This window comes from Ictalurus punctatus, chromosome 7 (genome assembly GCF_001660625.3).
Source record: "Ictalurus punctatus breed USDA103 chromosome 7, Coco_2.0, whole genome shotgun sequence".
NCBI lineage: Eukaryota > Metazoa > Chordata > Actinopteri > Siluriformes > Ictaluridae > Ictalurus > Ictalurus punctatus.
This window is the reverse complement of record NC_030422.2, coordinates 26,763,866-26,783,213: the sequence shown is the minus strand read 5'-3', so window position 1 is coordinate 26,783,213 and position 19,348 is coordinate 26,763,866. Positions and strand designations below refer to the sequence as shown.

Here is a 19,348-nt window from a genome sequence, read left to right as displayed (position 1 = left end):
GTGAGTCCACCATCTTCGAGGAACTCTGTCCACCGAACTGATGTTTTATTAGTACTCCAAGGCTTTCTGGTAAGGGCGGTGGGATTGCTATGGTTTTTAAACAGTCACTGAACATTCAGAGAGTTTCTGTTGGGAGTTACTCGTCATTTGAGGTGCAGTGTGTTGTGTTAGAGTCGACCTCTTCCACGCTATTCTGTGCCTTGATCTATAGGCCACCTAACCCGTTGGGTAATTTCTGCTCTTCTTCTAGTCCTATTATTAGTGGTGTTCCTCAAGGTTCCATTTTGGGCCCACTTCTTTTTAATTTATATATGCAGCCATTGGGGAATATTATTAGGGCTCACAATGTCTCTTTCTATTTATATGCTGATGATACCCAGTTGTACATTCCTTTGAAAGCTGGTGACTCCATTCAGCCATTGTTGGACTGTCTGGATGACATTAAAAAATGGTTGACAAATAATTTCCTCCGACTTAATGAAGACAAAACTGAAATAATTGTTTTTGGCCCCCTGAGATTGAGAGATGGTCTCATTAACGAGCTCCATAAACACTTTCCCTCAATTTCTTCCCAGGTTCGGAACCTTGGCTTCATTCTGGACTCAGAATTATGCTTAACCAAGCAGATAAATTTGGTCGTTAAGACTAGTTTTTATCAACTACGGATTATTTCAAAACTCAAAACATTTTTGTCTTTCCAGGATTTGGAGAAGGTTATTCATGTTTTTATTACTTCTGGCTTAGATTACTGTAATTCATTATACTTGGGTCTTCTTCAGTCATCCCTGGCTCATCTTCAGATGGTTCAGAATGCAGCTGCAAGGCTGTTGACGAGGGCAAAGAAGTTTGATCGTGTCACCCAAATTTTAGCATCGCTTCACAGCACTTTGGTCAGCGTTGCTGTGTGAAACGTGCTAGACAAATAAATTTTACTTACTTACTTACTATAAACATGTACTGACCCCCCCAAAAAACTTACTGTGCCTTGCAAAAGTATTCTACCCCTTTAAAAGTCATTAGATTCGTCTGGATTACAAATGACATTTACTGTACACAGAATCCACTGGCAAGCATTTTTTTTATTGCAAACCATTATGCTCTTAAAGTAAAATTTCAAAGCTAAAATATTATTTATCAGCAGATCTGGTAGAAGGAGAACATGGAGACACAGTTGGGCAGTTTTGGGGTAAGGAGATTGTGTTAAGGGCCCACGTGTGGTCCTCTACTGTGTGCAGTGTAGCTGTTCAGGATCAGACACTACATTGCATATCTCAATACTAAAACTGAAAAAAAAAGAGGATTCAAAAATTACTAAATATACATCCCCTTACAGAAAACATCACCACATCAACAATTGCACACATTTTTTAAAATTAGTTTGCATGGTGTGTGTGGCTTTCAAGTCTCTGTGTAAGTGGTTATTATATATAAAACCAATAATGTACTATAATAAGTACTTTAATATAAACCTGTGATTTGAATTACAGCTGGCACGATTCATTTTAAGTACATAGAGATTGTGTATTCCAGAACAAATACATTTCAGTAGATGTTTAATTATTTCATAAGCTGATTCATTTCAGAAATACTAACCAGCAAATACTGCTTTCCTTACATATTTATAAACATAAACAAAATTAATCTTTTAATGCAAACTGGTATCTGCTAAATGTAATGATTCGTAAGACTCAGGAAATGTGTGAGGATCCATGTCCTGGAGCTTTATTAATAAATACAAGAGTCCAGTATACAAAATTAGAGTCAGAAACTGTCCAGAGGTCATTCACAACAGTCCAGAAACAGATATCAAGGCCAAATCCAGAGAATAGTTAGAGAATAAACATTTTACTTTAAAAGTACAAATGCTTCCCCTCTCCCTCCTGCTTTCTCTTTTTCTAAAATAAAATGTTCTCTCAGTCAGAGTGATATCCAAAAAATGTAATGAAGCATATTATATAAATATAAAGATACTCTGACATTAAAATACTCCTCTGTTCACAAGTCCTTGATCAGATTACACAAACCAGATTACATTTAGTCTATTACAACACATTATGATTTTAACTGCAGTAAACATAGTGGGGATTGTGTACAGGGACAGATAAACATGAATATGGTTTGGACAGTACTATCTCTTGATGAGAGGAATCACAGGGAGCAGAAGAAAACAAAAGAAAACAAAAATCCAGTGTGTCCTCCAGATACAGCCAGATAAACAAACAGATGGTGAGAATAGAAAAGGACCAGAATACTGCAGTTGTAATAGATTTGGCAATCAAATGATAGCAACATACAAATGAAGAAATACAAGAATCTGGTGAAATACAAGGGGTTGGAAGAGGAACTGAAAGGTTGAAGATGAGTGAAAATTGAGTTTTCCAAGCAGTCATAAGGGCACACAGTGTTGTGACCCCTAACCTGGAAGAGAAGCTCCAACATTCAATCCAGAAAACTGCAAACATAAGAACAGTAATGCTGTACATTCTGTGCCCCTGAGATCTGAGTGTAAATAAAAAAAAACATTTAAAAATAAAACTATGCAAGATATTTTAAACAGAGTAATTTTGTTTCAGCTTCAATAAACTGTAAATCTGTGACATGGGAACCACAGAGAGCCAAGTGTTTATTCCTCAATTACAGTTACAGCATACTGCCTGTTATGATGACCTGTAAAATAAAAAAATAAATCAATAAATAAATTGCTAAGAAATAACAAGAATACAGCTAAGGTTTTATCTTGGACACCAACTATTTATTAGTATTATTATTTTATTACTACTACTTTTATTTACCCCGAGCTCTGTAACATTTTACACACAGGATGATGGTCACCAACAGATACGGAGAGGCCGCCACTAGACTACTGATCAGTTTAAGCACTGACAATGGAGCTTCTACATGTGACACAGTACACACACACACACACACACACACACACACACACACACACACACACACACACACATTTGTGAAACTTGTTTGGTTAAATGTAGTTTGAGACTATGATGTTCACTCACCAGAAGGAAAAGGGTAATTATACCTGTTCTGGGATGTTCAGTGCTACAGTTCAGTGTCTCTGTAGCAGAACTGGAGCTGACGTTGTTAACTGCAGTGCAGTTCAGTGTAACAGCTCCTTCTGCTGGTGAGATACTGAACTGCAGCTGAGCTCCACTCACAGTCTTATAGCCGCTCCACAGGTAGGAGACACTCTCAGCTCCGAGCGCTACACACTTCACATCAACATCACAGCTGTTTGTGGACAATCTCCACATCTGATTCTTCTCAATCTGCATAGCTGTTATGGGAACTATTCATACATATATACATATGTACATACAAACATACATGTACACACACAAATGCACAAAAACAAATAAGTAACTCTAACCACACACTCACAATGTGTTTATTATTTTACTAGTTTACAAGGCTCAGAAAAAACTATTTTTCATTTTACAGTTTGTATCTTCCATGATACATTGCCCATTTGGGGTATATATTTTAATGAGATGAATGCTTTTTGGCATTGCTTATTAAAAGTGTAGAAACTGCTTTAAAACATTTTTTAAACATTGGGCCTCTATCAGTCTTTTAGTGAAGTTGGGTGTAAATGCATAAGCCAAACTGAACTAAACATTTCCACCGGATTTACAAAAGCTTCAGAAAACACTGATTTTCTTCATACTCGCACTCATACTGTATGTTGATGAATGCAATCACTCATAAATTCCCAGGTGCATACACGGCATAGCTGATTTTGCATTTGGTGATGCTCACAAAACTCACTAAAAGGCAAAGCTCACTGAGCTTCTATGATGAGAAAACAACAAGAAAAACTTTCTCAGAGGTAGAAGTGGAAGTCATTTTGAGTCATATATTTGCCAATAAAAATATATATTTATGAACAGAGTAACAGTACCTGAACAGCCAAAATCTGGAGCCAAATTACAGAAAAGGTAAATTCAGGTGAATGGTTTAACATGACATATATGGGCAGATGTCTCACTGAATCATTATGGCAAACAGAAGCCAGTTATGCTATGAGCTATAACGTCTCCCTTCCTTTTATATGGCAGTGTTTCCTCTTAATTGAATGACCAGGATTATTTGTCTTTATTTGTGGATTTATCTCACTTTGCTTTATAGTGATTAATATAAAAAACAACTATGTTTATAAAATATTCATTAAACTTGGGAGTGCAATTTGAAATACATAAGCTATTTAAAATGTGACAGTGTAATATGTTTAATAAAAGTGCAGTAATTTATTGAAATTATATGATTTGAAGCTGATTTGAAGCTTTTGAAGCCGAGGTTTACATTAGTTAGGTTTTTAACTCGTGAATTAACACACACTCAGGAGCATGAGTAGGACATGAACATTTTTTAAATTTACAGCATTTTAATTAATACCAAATTTTATGTGTAAATGCTCCTTTGAACAATTTTCAATATAAATCTGTTTGTATCCAGCTTGACAAATGAGGTCCAATGTCGTGATCAAATCACTTTGTCAAACGTCAGACAACATTGATATTTGTAATGAAATTAATTAAATGCCAGTTTTTGAGTTTGCTTTCCCCCTCTTTCGGCCGCTCCTGTTAGGGTCACACAGCAGATCACCCGTATGTTTTATACAGGATGCCCTTCCTGAATTTTCCAGGCTTGGGACTGGCACTGAGAGTGCACTGGCTCGTACAACACTCCAGTGGCCGGCATTGGTTCCCCGAATCAAACCCAGGGTGCGGCAGTGAGAGCGCCACATGCTAGCCACTAGAACACCAGGGAACCTAAATGTTTGTATGGTACAAGACTCAAAGAACCTGAGACCTCATGACCTTGAGCCAGCCCACTCTTCAGTGTTTTCCACCGAAATTAAACCCACCCAATCATTGCACCTCCAAACAAATGTTTATATCTCCCAGGATACATTACCCATTTAAGGGTTAAGGTCTGACTAAACACTGTTATATAAGAGAGAGTCAGGGGTTAAAATTGAATATATGTACGTATGCAATTAATGTTTAAATTTATAATGAATTTTGTATAAAAAAGTCATACTTACTTTGAATATAAACTGTAAACATCTGTGTTGGATACTGTCTTTCAGTTCCATCTACAACTACTGAGAATGTCCCAGAGTCTTGGGGTTGAAGATCTTGTATAGTTATTCCAACTTTATCATTATCCTCCTTTAACCGTCCAGTGAACTGGGAATTCTGGTGTGAGTACTGGCTCTGAGAATACCCAGCAAACTGTTTCTCATTGAACTTCCACCTAACTGATGACACTGATTGTTTTGAATAGTTCACTGTTAGATCCAGGGAGCTTCCAGTAGCTCTGTACACCTTCACTGTGTTTGTATCAGCTAAAACAACAAGCACACCTGCAGCAGGGGAAAACATAACACATCAGCAATTAGTATGTCAGAAAGCTTTCTGTCTGCTTGTGTTAAACAAAAACAATTTGTCCGTATTCTACTAGCAGACACCAAACTGAAACTGCCATCCAAACAACTACAATAACAATGACTACTACAACACCAACCAATTACCTTAACCTTTGTATCTTTTAAATTTGCCTTAACCTGTTGGATGAGTCTTACTCATTTCCAAGTGTAAGTAACCATGTTATAATAAATGCACAGTGTTTTACTGGGCTTTTCCACTTTCTCAAGAAAATGTCTTCTTTATAGTTATGCTTCCTGTAACAGTCTTGGTGTTAATTCCACATTTCGAGACATGGTTTTGCTGCCTTTGTGTAGTTTGAATTATGATTGGCTGGTATGTGTGTACGCTTTATCAGTACGCCACTGTGTTTTGAGCTCCATTTAATGAGCACCACATCAACAGTAGGTTGCATGTTGTAGCGAAGGAAAATATGCAATTATTCCTTTCTGAAATCTATTAATTGGGTACTTTGTGCCAATATTTTATTTCTAAGTAAGAACTGACAATTATGAGTGGTCATGCTGCATACAAGGTAGATAATTTAGAGTGGCAGCGAATATTTCCCCTTCCTTCCATACAGTAGCATGCCCACAAACGACTCCTCACACACTGATTATCCACATGTATTTGGTTTTTCATCAGGTATATGTTCTTATTCCTATTTTAAAATAATTTGCACTTGTTAATAAGTTGAACAGCCACATTTGATGAATGCCACACCAGGGTGGGTCTGTAACGGACTCCCCCACACTTTAAGTTTGAGTGTGTTTAGGGTTGTCCAAAATGTTTGCCATCTGTTTCTCTAGCTTCCGTTAAAAACAGTGAGGACCTGACTGCTCATTGGTTACAAATTCACACTTCATCTCAAGTATTCAGTATCTTTCCTCTTTCTCATTTGCATCAACACATTCACATAAAGATATATGGTAAGTACACATAAACATCAACTACAGACATAATCTCTGTGTTTTGTCAGTGTGAAAATCAGACTTTATGTCAATATGCACGCATTCAGGGAAGCACACAGTGATGAACGATGAGACATTCCTCAGCCATTCACAGGTCTTTTTCCAGATAAAAAAGTTTAGAGCTGACAGTTACACAAGAAATATTTTAAACAACAGTGGTGTCTTTAAGCAGTTACTCAAGCTGTGTATCTTGTGCAATTTAGAAAAAAAACGTCCAAATATGTTATGTAAAATCATTTGACCCTTATTTATGAAGTTACCAGTAATGAAGCTCATTTACTGCAAATTCTTAAAAAGAAAGCTTAATTGATAATGGCGACTAAGAATCTACCATATTTATCTCAATACAGACCTTGAAGAATCACCAACATCAGAGCTCCAGAGATGGAAACATGGTATCCATGACAGTCTTGCATTGTTGTATCAACAGTAGATGAAGGCTGAGACACCAAAAACACTTCCTGACTCACTGTGTGTCTGAGGTCTGTGCCTTAATCTATAAATGTTTGCTGTGGGCGGCTGTAAAGGCAAAAAAGTGCATCAATACAAATTCCTTCTCGTGTATAGAGTATTCTCTGAATGTGGTTTAGAGCTTTCTCACTTCTGAAGAACTGCGTCACTGATACCCACTGTGGTTCTGCTAAAACATGCACAGCTATTAAAATAGATAAACGTGCACTGTACCAAAAGTTACTTGTTTACTCTGTGCCTTGCAAAAGTATTCTACCCCCTTAAAAGTCATCAGATTCACCTGGATTACAAATTACATTCATAACGCCTGTAACGCCTCTTCCGTTTAAAGAATTCCATGTCTATCTTTTTTTCTTATTACTCTCTTATAGCATGTCCCTTTACAGTCAGCCAGTAAACCCTTTCACCTGTACCTGTCTAATTGGACTCCTGATGCTCAGAGGGTTCTCCTTCACTCTCTGAGCCTGCCTCTGCCTCATCTAGAATGGAAGTACTAGAAATTTCATTTACTGTTATACAGCATATATCCATATTATCCTGAGACCCAGCTCATTTAGAATATTTATAGAAGGTTATTAGTTTGTTTTTATTCTGTATACTATTATTAATATGGTCATAATAGTTTAATAAGTCTTTATTAGTCACATATACATTAAAGCACAGTGGAATTATTTTCTTTGCATACACAGCATGTTAGGAAGTTGGGGTCAGAGTGCAGGGTCAGTCATGATACAGCGTCCCTGGAGCAGAGAGGGTTAAGAGCTGTACTCAAGGGCCCAATAGTGGCAGCTTGGCAGTGCTGGAGCTTGAACTTCCGACATTCTGATCAGTAACCCAAAGGTGTGTGAGTGTGTATGTGATTGTGCCCTGCGATGTATTGGCACCCTGTCCAGGGTGTACCCCACCTCGCCCGATGCTCCCTGGGATAGTCTCCAGGTCCCCCGTGACCCTGAAACGGATAAAGCGGTATAGAAGATGGATAGATGGATATACTTTACAGGAGTTACAGTGTGACAAACTGTTTGTTAAATATTCGATAATAATTATTTATCTGCTGGAGCTTTGATTCCAGCTCTGTAATGTTGCTCTGCCTTTAGCAGCCTCTCTTCAGGGGTGTAAGCCCTTCTTTATCCACGAATAATTCTCCACTTGGAGCAGTTTGTCACTGTGTAACTGAACCTCAGTAAAAGAAGATGGCAGTGTTGTAATTTTGTATCTTCAGCGAATGGAGGCGAGACCAAGCAGATGGGGTTTACAGGAAATCATGTGGAAGTTCTCATGTTTCACTGTCAGTTCTGCCAAACGCCAGCTCACAGTCAGAGTGAGGGGGAAAACGGATAAACGCAGATATTTATTTTAACCAACTGGGCTGATACTGAAACACTAACATCCTCTGAAGCTGAGCAGGAAAACAAGGTGTGTAGATGTCTATATGAGTTCCGGTTTACCTGAACATGATATGAGCAGAGCATAAGGAAAGATAATGTACTTTGCATGGCACTTTAGCAGATAAACAATACAACAATAGATTAGTTGTTCCTACAAAGAGTGATAACGCCAATATTTTGTCAGATTTTCACATTTATTAATCATCCAATCCTTACATGCAATACAAAAAACTGCATGGAAACAGTGTGTTTAGAAGTACAGTTTAAACGTTTTTTAGATGGAGAAGAATCTGGGCTCAGCCCAATAATAATAATAATACAGCTAACGCCCTAGCATGTCTCTCTCTCTCTCTCTCTCTCTCTCTCTCTCTCTCTCTCTCCTTTTACGTGTGAAGGCATTGTCTACAAACTCCACCAAGAACAGCGAATTTGGTGTTATTTATATTAGATCAGATCAGCTCCATTAGTTGGATTAGACTTCCAAGAATGCTGCTATTTCGTACAACTGTAAGCACTATTATAAAACCGGGAGCAAAAACAAAACACCGGCAATACAAAAACAAACTACCAAATTACTACTTGAGCAGATCAAGCACTGACAGTAATGTGGATTGTAATGCAAAACTAAATCTCTCTAGTCGAGAGAGGGGGGTTGGAGACCACAGAGCGGATCTTTAATGGAGTGATTACAGAATGATTTTATCAGGCATGGGAAATCCTCTCCTTTCCTGTCCATTCACACAGCGCTGTTCTGCATGCCAGAGGGGTACCTCAGCCTGAGAGGGAAATTGGGCAGTGGTTCAGGTCACGCAGCACATTCCTGCATCTCTGTCTGACAAACAGGGAAGTTAGTAGGTGTGTTCGACTTCAGCAGCGGCTGTGTGCTGCACAAGTCCTGAAAAGTGAAGCCAAATCGCCCCCAGGTGGCTGGATGCAGTATAGGTCATAAACCCCACCCTCCATGTAATCTAACGGGACGTGAGACAAACTAAACAATCAAATTACACTTCAAATAATTTCTTTCCAAAGAGGGTTTCTGTCATTTTAGGTAGGACTAGATTTTATCACGTTGATGTAAGTTGAAGTGTTCGTTTTTTTAAAAAAAATAAGTTTGATTTTAGTTATTTATTTGATGCTATAAAAACTGGGGGTGTGATGTCATGATTGACAGCTGTGATTGACAGCTTCTCTGAGTGAAGTAGTCACTGAGGCACCAACAGACTTTTTTTCCCGGATCTTCAAGAGGAGATTGGCGCTTTAAGTTTCATTTCTACATTTCCATAACTGTTTATTTCACACAGACATGAGTTGAAAAAGTTCAGGGGCATGTGCTTGCGATTGATTCTGCGATGATATATATATATATATATATATATATATATATATATATATATATATATATATATATATATATATATATGTATGTATGTAGGCATATGTATATGTATATATACAGATACAGTGATACAGATTCATTGTTACCATTTACCCTTTCTCTATCAAGTTAATTCACAATTTCTCTGTCTTAGGACTTGCCACTCTTGCTGAGAATAATCAACTTTTATTTAAATATGAACTATCTCATTGTGCATTTTCTCCTAAAGCAAATATATAAATAATTAATAATAATAATAAAAAACAGCCAGAGATAAACAACTGTAAGAATTTGTACACCAAGAATATTTGTTGACATTCCCAGATATACAGCCCATGTGACATATAAGTCGAAATCAGCCAAGTAAAGCAGTAAATGGATTCTTGCTTGGAAATGTCCTTATGAATAAAACATTTTTTCAAAAATAATAAACGAATTGACTATGTATTAAATGTGTGTTGTAGCTTATTAAGAAACAATAATATTAAACACAACAATAATACATATGAGTCGTAAGCATTGTTACCAACTGCATTTCGTGTGATATTACCAAGGCGTCGACATCATTACATTGCCACTAACCAATGAGACCAGTTATGGGTGGCATGACACATGTAGCCCTGCCAATAGTGCAACTCCTGTTCTGCAGGCTGCAGCCAGGTATACTTGGTAGAGTTGCCACATGCAGTCGGGGGAGGAGTTGAAAATGGAGCCGTGTAGTCAGACACTTCTGCTTTCCATAGTGATGCTCGCACAGTGTTTGCTTCTTCTTTTTTTTATCGCAGACGAAGTGGATTAGATGTAATATTTCCCAGATAAACAGACATCTGAATTTTACTTATAGCAACCAGAAACACTTTTCACTGAATAGATTAAGTTAATACAGTGCCTGTATGTACAAGAAGAGAGTTCAACATAAGCCTGTATTATTTAAAAATGAATAAAGCGGGGTCTATATTACTTATCAGTTGTATTTTGATAAACATGCCACAATATAAAATTAAGATTACATGGAAAGGGTTTTTACTGTTATAAAAATATGGATTTGTGAGCCTTAGCAGAACTGAAGGTTTCAGAATAAACATGAAAGGCATGTCATTTGAGGGAGCTGGTTGTTCTTGTAATGCTATCGCTGTACTTTAATGCCAAACGTCATCACAGTGATGTGGCATTGGCGCAATCTCAAGTCGGACAAAGTTTATAACTGGCATGCACTGCTTCAAGTCGGATGCCGATTGGTCTGCGCAGCAACGTGAAGTCAAACACACCTATAAAAGAACGTTTTTAGACATTTGACCTTGCTGTGACCTTGACCCTGTTTTTCGATCAGACTTTATAAATAAAAGTGTATTGCTGTTTTTAATGTTTTTTTGTTTAGTTTTTTTTTTTTACAGAAAGATGTAAATTTTTTGGTGGAAATGCAGTTTTATTTTAAAGCTCCATAAATCAGTGTTTAGGTCAGGCTACAGGAGCAAACTATTAATGAAAAAAAAGTGCATACATAATGCCTATTCACATCATGCTAATGAACATGGTCTTTGTCCTGCAAGCAGACTTGCCAGTGTTGTGCTTTTTACATTACATATTGTCTTTTATGTCTTGCAGCCTTTATGCTTCAAGTATTATACTCATTTTGGGGCTCTGTCACATCTCGTTCGTGTGTGGTATTTCTGATCACGTCACATTCACTTCGTGTAAGCCGAGGGCGGTTTCCAGTTGATCTGAGGATCCTAAACTGGAGCATTGTGACCGGTTGCATTTTGAAACTTTACTCTTCATCCTACTGAAAAACGATGTTTGAGAGTGTGTCCATTCGAGTAATGTGTTTGATGGTGTTTTTCCATCAAGGTAGGTGCAACTTTATAAATAATATTCTTTTAAATTAATCTTTATGTAGCTACTAACAGTAGTTTAATTTAAAAAATTTAACTTTCACATATTCTAGTTTCATTACACATGAAGTGAAGTATTTCAAGCCTTTTTTGTTTTTAGGTTTAATCTTGATGATTATGGCGTATAGCTCATGGAAATCATAAATCCAGTATCTCAAAATATTAGAATAAAGAACTTATTGAATGAATGAAATTTACTGAATGAAAATAACTTCTGCTTCAGTGAAATGCTTTTTTGCCTCATCTCGTGCTTTCAGCTGTCAGTAAACTTTGCCTTTTATGATTTTTTTAATACAGTAACTGTTGCTTATTTTTATGAGGGGTGGCAATAATTCGGGAGCACTCTGTACACTTGAATAAGTCATTGTTTTATAGTTTGTAATTGGTCAGGGTAACGTAATTGGATCAGTTGTTGAGGTTTTTTTCCTTCCAGGAATTGGAGGTGAGGACGTGAGGAATGTTACGGGTTACATCGGGGAGTCTGTTGTCTTGCCATCAGATGCTTATCCCTCATGGTCTCTTAGTGCAATTCGTTGGTCTATCTATGAAAACTTCACATTTATTGCAGTCTTTCAGAGCAAAAAAGTGAGTCTTGACCGTTTTCCCTTATTCCGTGGACGCCTTGAGCTGAATACGTCTTCAGGCCATTTAACAATTAAAAATGTATCATCCAGTGATGCTTTAAAATACAGAGTGGAGCTGGTAGGTGGAATAACCACTCAAAGAAAGGCCAGCTTTGTTCAGCTTTCTGTTCAGGGTGAGTAATTCATTGCTATGTACAATAAATGCATCATTTGAAGTGATGGGAAATTAATCCAGAATAATAATAATAATAATAATAATAATAATAATAATAATAATAATAATAATAATAATAATAATAATAATAATAATAATAATAACAATAACAATAATAATAATAATAACAATAATAGTAATAACAGATATTTCATGTAGAATGTCAATGTTAAATTGATAGATTTTTGGTTTTGGAAACCTATAATTCTATTTTTCTCAGTAACAAAAAGATTTAATATTAGTTTTTTTTATAGATTTAATTACAAATAGCATTTTTTGTGTGTAATTTCAGAACGACTTGGTAAACCAAGCATACGTCTGCTGCACAGTTCCCTGGATTCAGGGTATTGTGTGATCTCTCTTGGCTGTTTATCAGTGAACAGTAAAGTTTCTCTATCTTGGGAACCTGAGCATGGCTTCAGTGAACCCTTCTGGAGCGGTGATCAGGGAGACTCTGGTGAATCAGTGCTGTGGACATCTTTCACACCCAACCGGGTAGTTACCTTCTCCTGTACTGCTGCTGATGACCATCGCCAAGAATCATCCAACAAGAGTGTGACATGTACAGGTATGTTTACCATGTTTATCAAAGGTTTACAAACACATTTAGCGATAATTCATTCATACTACTATGAATAACTAAAAATAATTGATAACTGAGTAGGATAAATGGTCTGTTTTTACTATTGTGTTGTTGTTTGTTAATATATGATTTATTTATATAATATCAAATATTCTGTGTAAAACAACAACAACTAAAATCTTTATTTTATCATTCTTGGACTGATTGTTCACTATTGTTATGTAAAACTCATTTGTAAATCAATTTGGATAAAAGCGTCTTCTAAATGAATAAATGTAAATGTAATGTAAATGTAAATGAGGCGAAGACGGATACAGTTAAAAGAGTTTTAATCAAGTTTCATAAATCCAAATTGACGATCAGGTTCACGGTGGCCTGTCACAATATTAGCTTATCGACTTATCGTACAATATATTGACAGGACATGATCATTTTTGTTTACCACAATATCACTCATTGTGTTTAGATGAGTGTTACATGCATGAATTGGGTAGTTGTAGCTTGATGGTTAAGATGTTGGACTTAAACTCTGAAGGTTGTGAGTTCAAATCTCAGCACTACCAAGCTGCCACTAAAATGGTCTTTAAGTGACAATAAAATTTTTACTGCAATTATTTCTGGGCACAACATGTCATCCAACAAAAGTAGTTATTGTGACAGGCAATAACTACTTTTCAAGGTCAAAAAACGTGCAAGGTTATAGTGAAACAGGTTAAAGAAGGCAAGGCAAGAACTTAAACAGAAAACAAACAGGGTCAAAATCAGATAAACGCTAATCAAAGGTTTGGTATAGTCACTAGCACAAAGACAAACTGAGAGAATACGTCACAAATTGTTTGACACTGAAAGTCTATTTTCAAGAATCCTGTGTGAATGTGGCTGATTGAATATAGGAATGTTCAATCAAAAGCTAGGTGATTGAGAGCAGGGTAGAGTGTGAGTGTTCTGGGGAGTGTAGTCCATGGCAGCCATGTTTGTAGGCAGAGATGAGAGGCAAATACAAAACATAGGGCAAAGTCATAGTCACAAAACAGGTAAGGTACAAGAATCAAAAACCAGAAACCAGATCAATAACCAGGATATCAAAAACACACAGGATAAAATGTTTAGTAATGTCAGGCAAAAATACACTAAGCGGATACTTTGCAAAGAACTATAGGTTTGTATGAGTTTATATAGGAGTGTTTATGATTACATCCAGTTGTGTGACTGAGAACATGATAGTTCCTGAGTGTCTGATGTTGTAGTCAGCAGCAGCCATTTCTGTAGGTTGGGAGTTATGGTTTGTGCTAACCACCTTTATGGATTGCGAAGAGTTTTGGTGATTGTAGTGTGACCTCTGGCTTTGACATGACAGAAATGTGTTGTTTTTTGTGAAACATGGGAGTGGCAGCATCATGCTATTGGGGTGTTCTGCTGGGAAAAGAACTGGTCCTCTTCAGAAAATTGATGGCATCATGAGGAACGAGGTTTATATAGAAATACTGAATCAAAACCTCAAGACATCAGCCAGAAAATTAAACCTTGGTTGCAACTGGGTCTTCCAGCAGGACAATGATCCTAAGCATATCTTCAAAGTTGTAAATAAATGAGTGATAGTATTAGAGCCCTGATGTGAATTCCAAAATTTCTTGACTGAAGTGAAAATGCTTGTCCAAGTGAGGAGGCCAACAAAACTGATAGAGTTACAGTAGTTCTGTCAGCAGGAATGTGCAAAAATTCAAACTAAGTAGAGACAAACTTGTGGAAAGCTATCTCAAGAGACTAACAAAGTGTATGTAAACTTCTGACCCACTGAAAATCTGATAGAGAAAATAAAATCTGAAATTAATCTGTCTCTTATTTTGAAATGGCCTCTTATGGAAATAAAGGTTTTTTTTTTTTTTAGTCCTAATTGACTTAACTTAACACAGGAAATGTATGGTATCATGAAATATCTGGAGTTCTGAAGAATTTTGTTTAAATATTTTTAGCCTAGGTTTATGTAAACTGTACATGTGTTACTTTTTAGAGCCAGAACCGAGAAGAAACAACACTCAAGTAATGAAAGAATCACTGTGGGATTCATTGCAGCAATGTTTGGAGGAATTTTGGAATGGTTGGGGGCAATCATATTCCAGAAATACAAAGGTGAGAGATTTGCTTTGAAGTGGTTTAAAATAGAGATGCGTTACGCAAGGCCAAATTGACCATCAGGAGGTTATTTTTCTTTTTGCCTGCAATGAAGCCAAAGGACTAGCAAATCCTGCAGTTCCTAGAAATTATTAGTCAACATTCGCCTAATGATAATGGTGATGAGTCTTTATTGGTCACATATACATTACAGCACATGGGAATTCTTTTCTTTGCATACCCCAGCATGTTAGGATGTTGGCTCAGAGTGCAGGGTCAGCCATGATGCAGCAGCCCTGGAGCAGAGAGAGTTAAGGGCCTTGCTCAAGGGCCTAACAGTGGCAACTTGGCAGTGCTGGGGCTTGAACCCCCGATCTTCCGATCAGTAACCCAGAGCCTTAATCGCCAAGCAACCACTGACAAAATGAAAATAAAAAGAATCTGCACAGAATAATGGACAAGAAGCAGACTGGTGTAGCAGAGAGGGAAAGGGCACAAAAAAGAAACCCTCCAAGAGGGTGCTGTATAATGCGGCAAAAATAACTCTTTAAAAGTACAGGTCCATCTAATATGCAAAGACATAGCGAACATTATCTAATTAGGCTGTATTAACCGCAATATTAATATCTAGTAATTAAAACTGCAACCTTATTTACTGTATGAGGGTTTAATAAAAGTTTGTCTTTCTTAACACCGGTAGCCTGTATGAAATAGAAATGTATAGTTTCATTAGCCATGTTTCCATCCAGGGGTTTTGTTTGCGATAAAAAGTTTAGCGCATTGAAATGTTTACTGATTATAGCTGATGGAAATGCAAATTATAGATAAGATTTCAACACAATGTCGAATGTAGATAAGTGTCGACATAATCTTTTTTGTTTAACTTTAGCACACGACCTCTATGTCGATACTTTAAATGTTGTGGAAAAAATATTTTGGAAACAGTTTTTGTCGAGAAAAATAGCATTCGCGCAAGAAAATGTGTCACATGACAGAATTTATCCATTAGTCGGGGAAAGAGTAGGGATGTGTGTGTCATCCAGGGCACTTCAAACCTGTGACACAAGATGTGCCAAGGAATTACGGTATGCAATTTCATTGGCCTCCGCTAGATTCAGCAGCCTGATATAACACCACATTAATATTTATTTAATAGCTTTCACACTGCATATACACATCAGTGGACAGTCGTTTTACTAACCCTGAAAGTTTCCCCCACTACACTGTACTCTGCTGTACACTATACAATTGGTGCAGCTCTCCAACACTACCTCCCCCATGGGCAGAGCCGGAGTGGGACCTACTTTCAGCTCGGTAGTTTAATTCCCAAGACCAGCCCATTTTTTTCATGGTGGAAGAAATGACAGTTCAATTCTTATTATCTAGTTATATTTATTACTGACATGTTTCAACATGAATATGAAGATAAATAACAAATAACATAGAGTATTGCTTTCTGCTAGAAAAAGTCCAATTGTAAACTATATGGGGAAAAAATGTTTGTTTGCATTCAAACAAATATGAAGTATTTCAGTAAGAAATATACTTGTTTGGCAGCTCGCACCACGGCATGTAATGACGGTTTGTTAAAATCTCCATGGTAAGGACCTGAGTATACACACTTTTGAAGTGTGTGAGAGAGGAGAGAGAGAGAGCGAGCATGCATGTACACTGAGCCAAGTGACGTGAGAAAACGTCACTTTTTAACGAAAAAGGTACACAATTTGTGATATGCACAATTATGTATGGCTCAAGAGCAGATTTCTTTTGCGAAACACCAAAACTTATTCGACTTTTTTTTTTTAAGATGACGTCATCACGCACATAATATTATTGGTAAAAGGCCAATTGAATGGAAACAGGCAGGAGACAGCAAATATCGCAAATATTTTTTTATGCACTTTTACTTTGCTGTTGACAGAAATGCACAAAAAGTGGATGGAAACTTGGTTATTGGTAACTTATTTCAGAATATTTAAGATATTTTCGATTATAGTTGTATGTATTTTAATAAATATATAAATAATAATTAACTACTTTTTTCCTTTCCTGTTCCTGGTATTCTGTAACCAAGGATTTAAATGAAGGAAAGGTATTGGTTAGTACAGAAAGATTCAGGGTGCTGGTATTTTACACTATTCATCAGAAACTGCCAAGCAGCTATAATTTGTGGAGGGAAGTGACATATTACAGTGTAAAATCAAGAGAGCAAGGGTTATACTCATCCTGAAGAAACTCAGTCTGGATCCCTGAAACATCAGCAACTACTGACTGGTATCACTTCTCTGTTTTTAAAATCCTCAAATGCACTTTCTACAATCAACTGTCTCTCTCGCTCACAGAACAACCCCTAAGATCCTGAACCATCTTCTTCATGGATGGCATCCCCACATCAGTATCTTGTGATGTACCTGGACAACCTTTTTATCTCACAACCTCTGAAGGATTCGTCTAATTATCCACACAAGCACCTGAGTGGCCTGTGTGGATAATTGGACGCATCCTTCAGAAGTTGTGAGAACAAAGAGTTGCCCAGAGAAATCACAAGATACTGAACCATCTTCTTCATGGATGGCATCCCCACATCAGTATCTTGTGATTTCCCTGGACAACTCTTTGATCTCACAACTTCTGAAGGATTCTTCCAATTATCCACACAAGTGTTTGTTTAGTTGCTTGTAAGATTGTAAGCAAACAGGTAACTAGAAAACCCAACAGAAATCTCTGGACCAAATGTTACAAACTAACTTCACTTAGTTTGTCACAGGAACCATGAAGCAATGAATCTTCACTCACTGACACTATGGAGCCAAGTTAATTACCGTCCACCTAATTTCAGCTATCCTGAGAAAAATAACTTGACTTAGTTTGCCACAAAACCCTCTGTCAAACTCATTGATTTAAGCCATTGGCCAAGGCCAGATGGCTCACCCAACAGGATGGTAAAGCTTACCAAAAGACCTTTTGTTCTCTCACCCAGGAACACAAAGTTCACCCTGTTCTTTTTCCATTTACACATCCCACAGTCAGAGCACTCAATATAGCCTACAGGGGCAATGACTGTGAAAATTAATACATTAACAACTATAATCACCCATTTTCTTCCATGTGTTATCCTGTAACTGCCGTCCTTATAACCACAAAGTTTCCACTAGTTGTTTGATTTATTTAGCATGCATTATTACAGTAGTACTGGTATGATTATTGTGGCTGACTATTAAAAGTGTATTTAACAACAGCCAATATATGTCTTGTTTGGAATGTGTGTTAAAATATGAACTATAAATAGAGCATAAGAGATGCTGGCAAGAACAATTTACAGAGTTAAAAGTAGCTTTCTGTATGAAGTGGTGCATTGTACAGGACCTAAATGACAAAAACTCAGACATTCTTCTACTTATCATTGCCCATTGCACGTACTATCATAACAACTCACAATCTCTTTCTATTCTTTTTAAAATTAACCCCATTTCCATAAAAGTTGGGATATTTTCTAAAATGTAATAAAAGCAAAAATCTGAGATTTGTCAAGTCTCTTGAAACTTTAATTAACTGACAAAGGTACAAAGAAAATATATTCAGTGTTTTCACTGACCAACTTAATTGTATTTTGTAAATATAAACAAATTCATCATTTGATGCCTTCAACACACTCAAAAGTGGCATGTTTACCACTGTGTTACATCACCCTTCTTTTCAATTACACATTTTAATCATTTGGGAACTGAGGATATTAATTGTTGCAGTTTTGTAAGTGGAATTTTTGCCCATTCTTTCTTGATACAAGACTTCAGCTGCTAAAGAGTCCTTGGTAGCCATTGTCTGATTCTCCTCTTCATGCACCATAGGAGACAGATCTGGACAGCTAGCAGGCCAGTCTAGCACACACACTATGTTTCTATGAAGCCATGCTGTTGTAGCATGTGCAGAATGAGACCTGGCATTGTTCTGCTGAAATAACCATGGACTTCCTGTGAAAAGACATTGCCTTGATGGCAGCATATGTTTCTCTAAAATCCCAATATACACCTCAACATCAATGGTACCTTCACACATATGCAGGTCACCCATGCCGTGGGAACAGATGTACCCCCACACCATCACAGATGCTGGCTTTTGCACCTTTCGCTTATAACAGTCTGGTTGGTCTTTTCATCTTTGGCCTGGAGAACTTGACGTCCGTTTTTCCCGAAAGCAAGCTGAAACTTGGACTCATCTGACCACAGCACATGTGTCTTTCAGTCCATCTGAGATGAGCTAGGGCCAGAGAACTCGGCAACGTTTGGCTTCCTCTTTGCGTAATAGAGCTGC

General features: G+C 37.1%; 2 protein-coding genes across 5 annotated transcripts; one reads left to right on the top strand and one right to left on the bottom strand.

Moving 5' to 3' along the window:
• Window positions 1-1,700: 1,700 nt before the first annotated feature.
• Window positions 1,701-8,069, bottom strand: LOC108267287 (SLAM family member 8). 3 transcript variants are annotated; one of them, XM_053681520.1, is made up of 7 exons: window positions 7,954-8,069; window positions 7,103-7,121; window positions 6,771-6,937; window positions 5,066-5,386; window positions 3,041-3,307; window positions 2,793-2,894; window positions 1,701-2,667 (listed from the first exon to the last, which is right to left on the bottom strand). In XM_053681520.1, exons 3-7 carry the CDS (start codon window positions 6,832-6,834, stop codon window positions 2,624-2,626), a joined length of 798 nt encoding a protein of 265 aa, XP_053537495.1. In that variant the 5' UTR covers window positions 6,835-6,937; window positions 7,103-7,121; window positions 7,954-8,069; the 3' UTR covers window positions 1,701-2,623. The 3 variants fall into 3 exon arrangements, with proteins under 3 accessions (XP_053537495.1, XP_053537497.1, XP_053537496.1); XM_053681522.1 differs by having other exon boundaries at window positions 3,041-3,295; XM_053681521.1 differs by lacking the exon at window positions 7,954-8,069 and having other exon boundaries at window positions 7,020-7,108.
• An 83-nt stretch (window positions 8,070-8,152) lies between these two features.
• On the top strand, window positions 8,153-18,558 carry LOC108267286 (uncharacterized). 2 transcript variants are annotated; one of them, XM_017471300.3, is made up of 6 exons: window positions 8,156-8,305; window positions 11,258-11,500; window positions 11,978-12,301; window positions 12,635-12,910; window positions 14,937-15,055; window positions 17,380-18,558. In XM_017471300.3, exons 2-6 carry the CDS (start codon window positions 11,446-11,448, stop codon window positions 17,389-17,391), a joined length of 786 nt encoding a protein of 261 aa, XP_017326789.1. In that variant the 5' UTR covers window positions 8,156-8,305; window positions 11,258-11,445; the 3' UTR covers window positions 17,392-18,558. The 2 variants fall into 2 exon arrangements, with proteins under 2 accessions (XP_053537498.1, XP_017326789.1); XM_053681523.1 differs by lacking the exon at window positions 14,937-15,055 and having other exon boundaries at window positions 8,153-8,305.
• The last annotated feature ends 790 nt before the right edge of the window (window positions 18,559-19,348 follow it).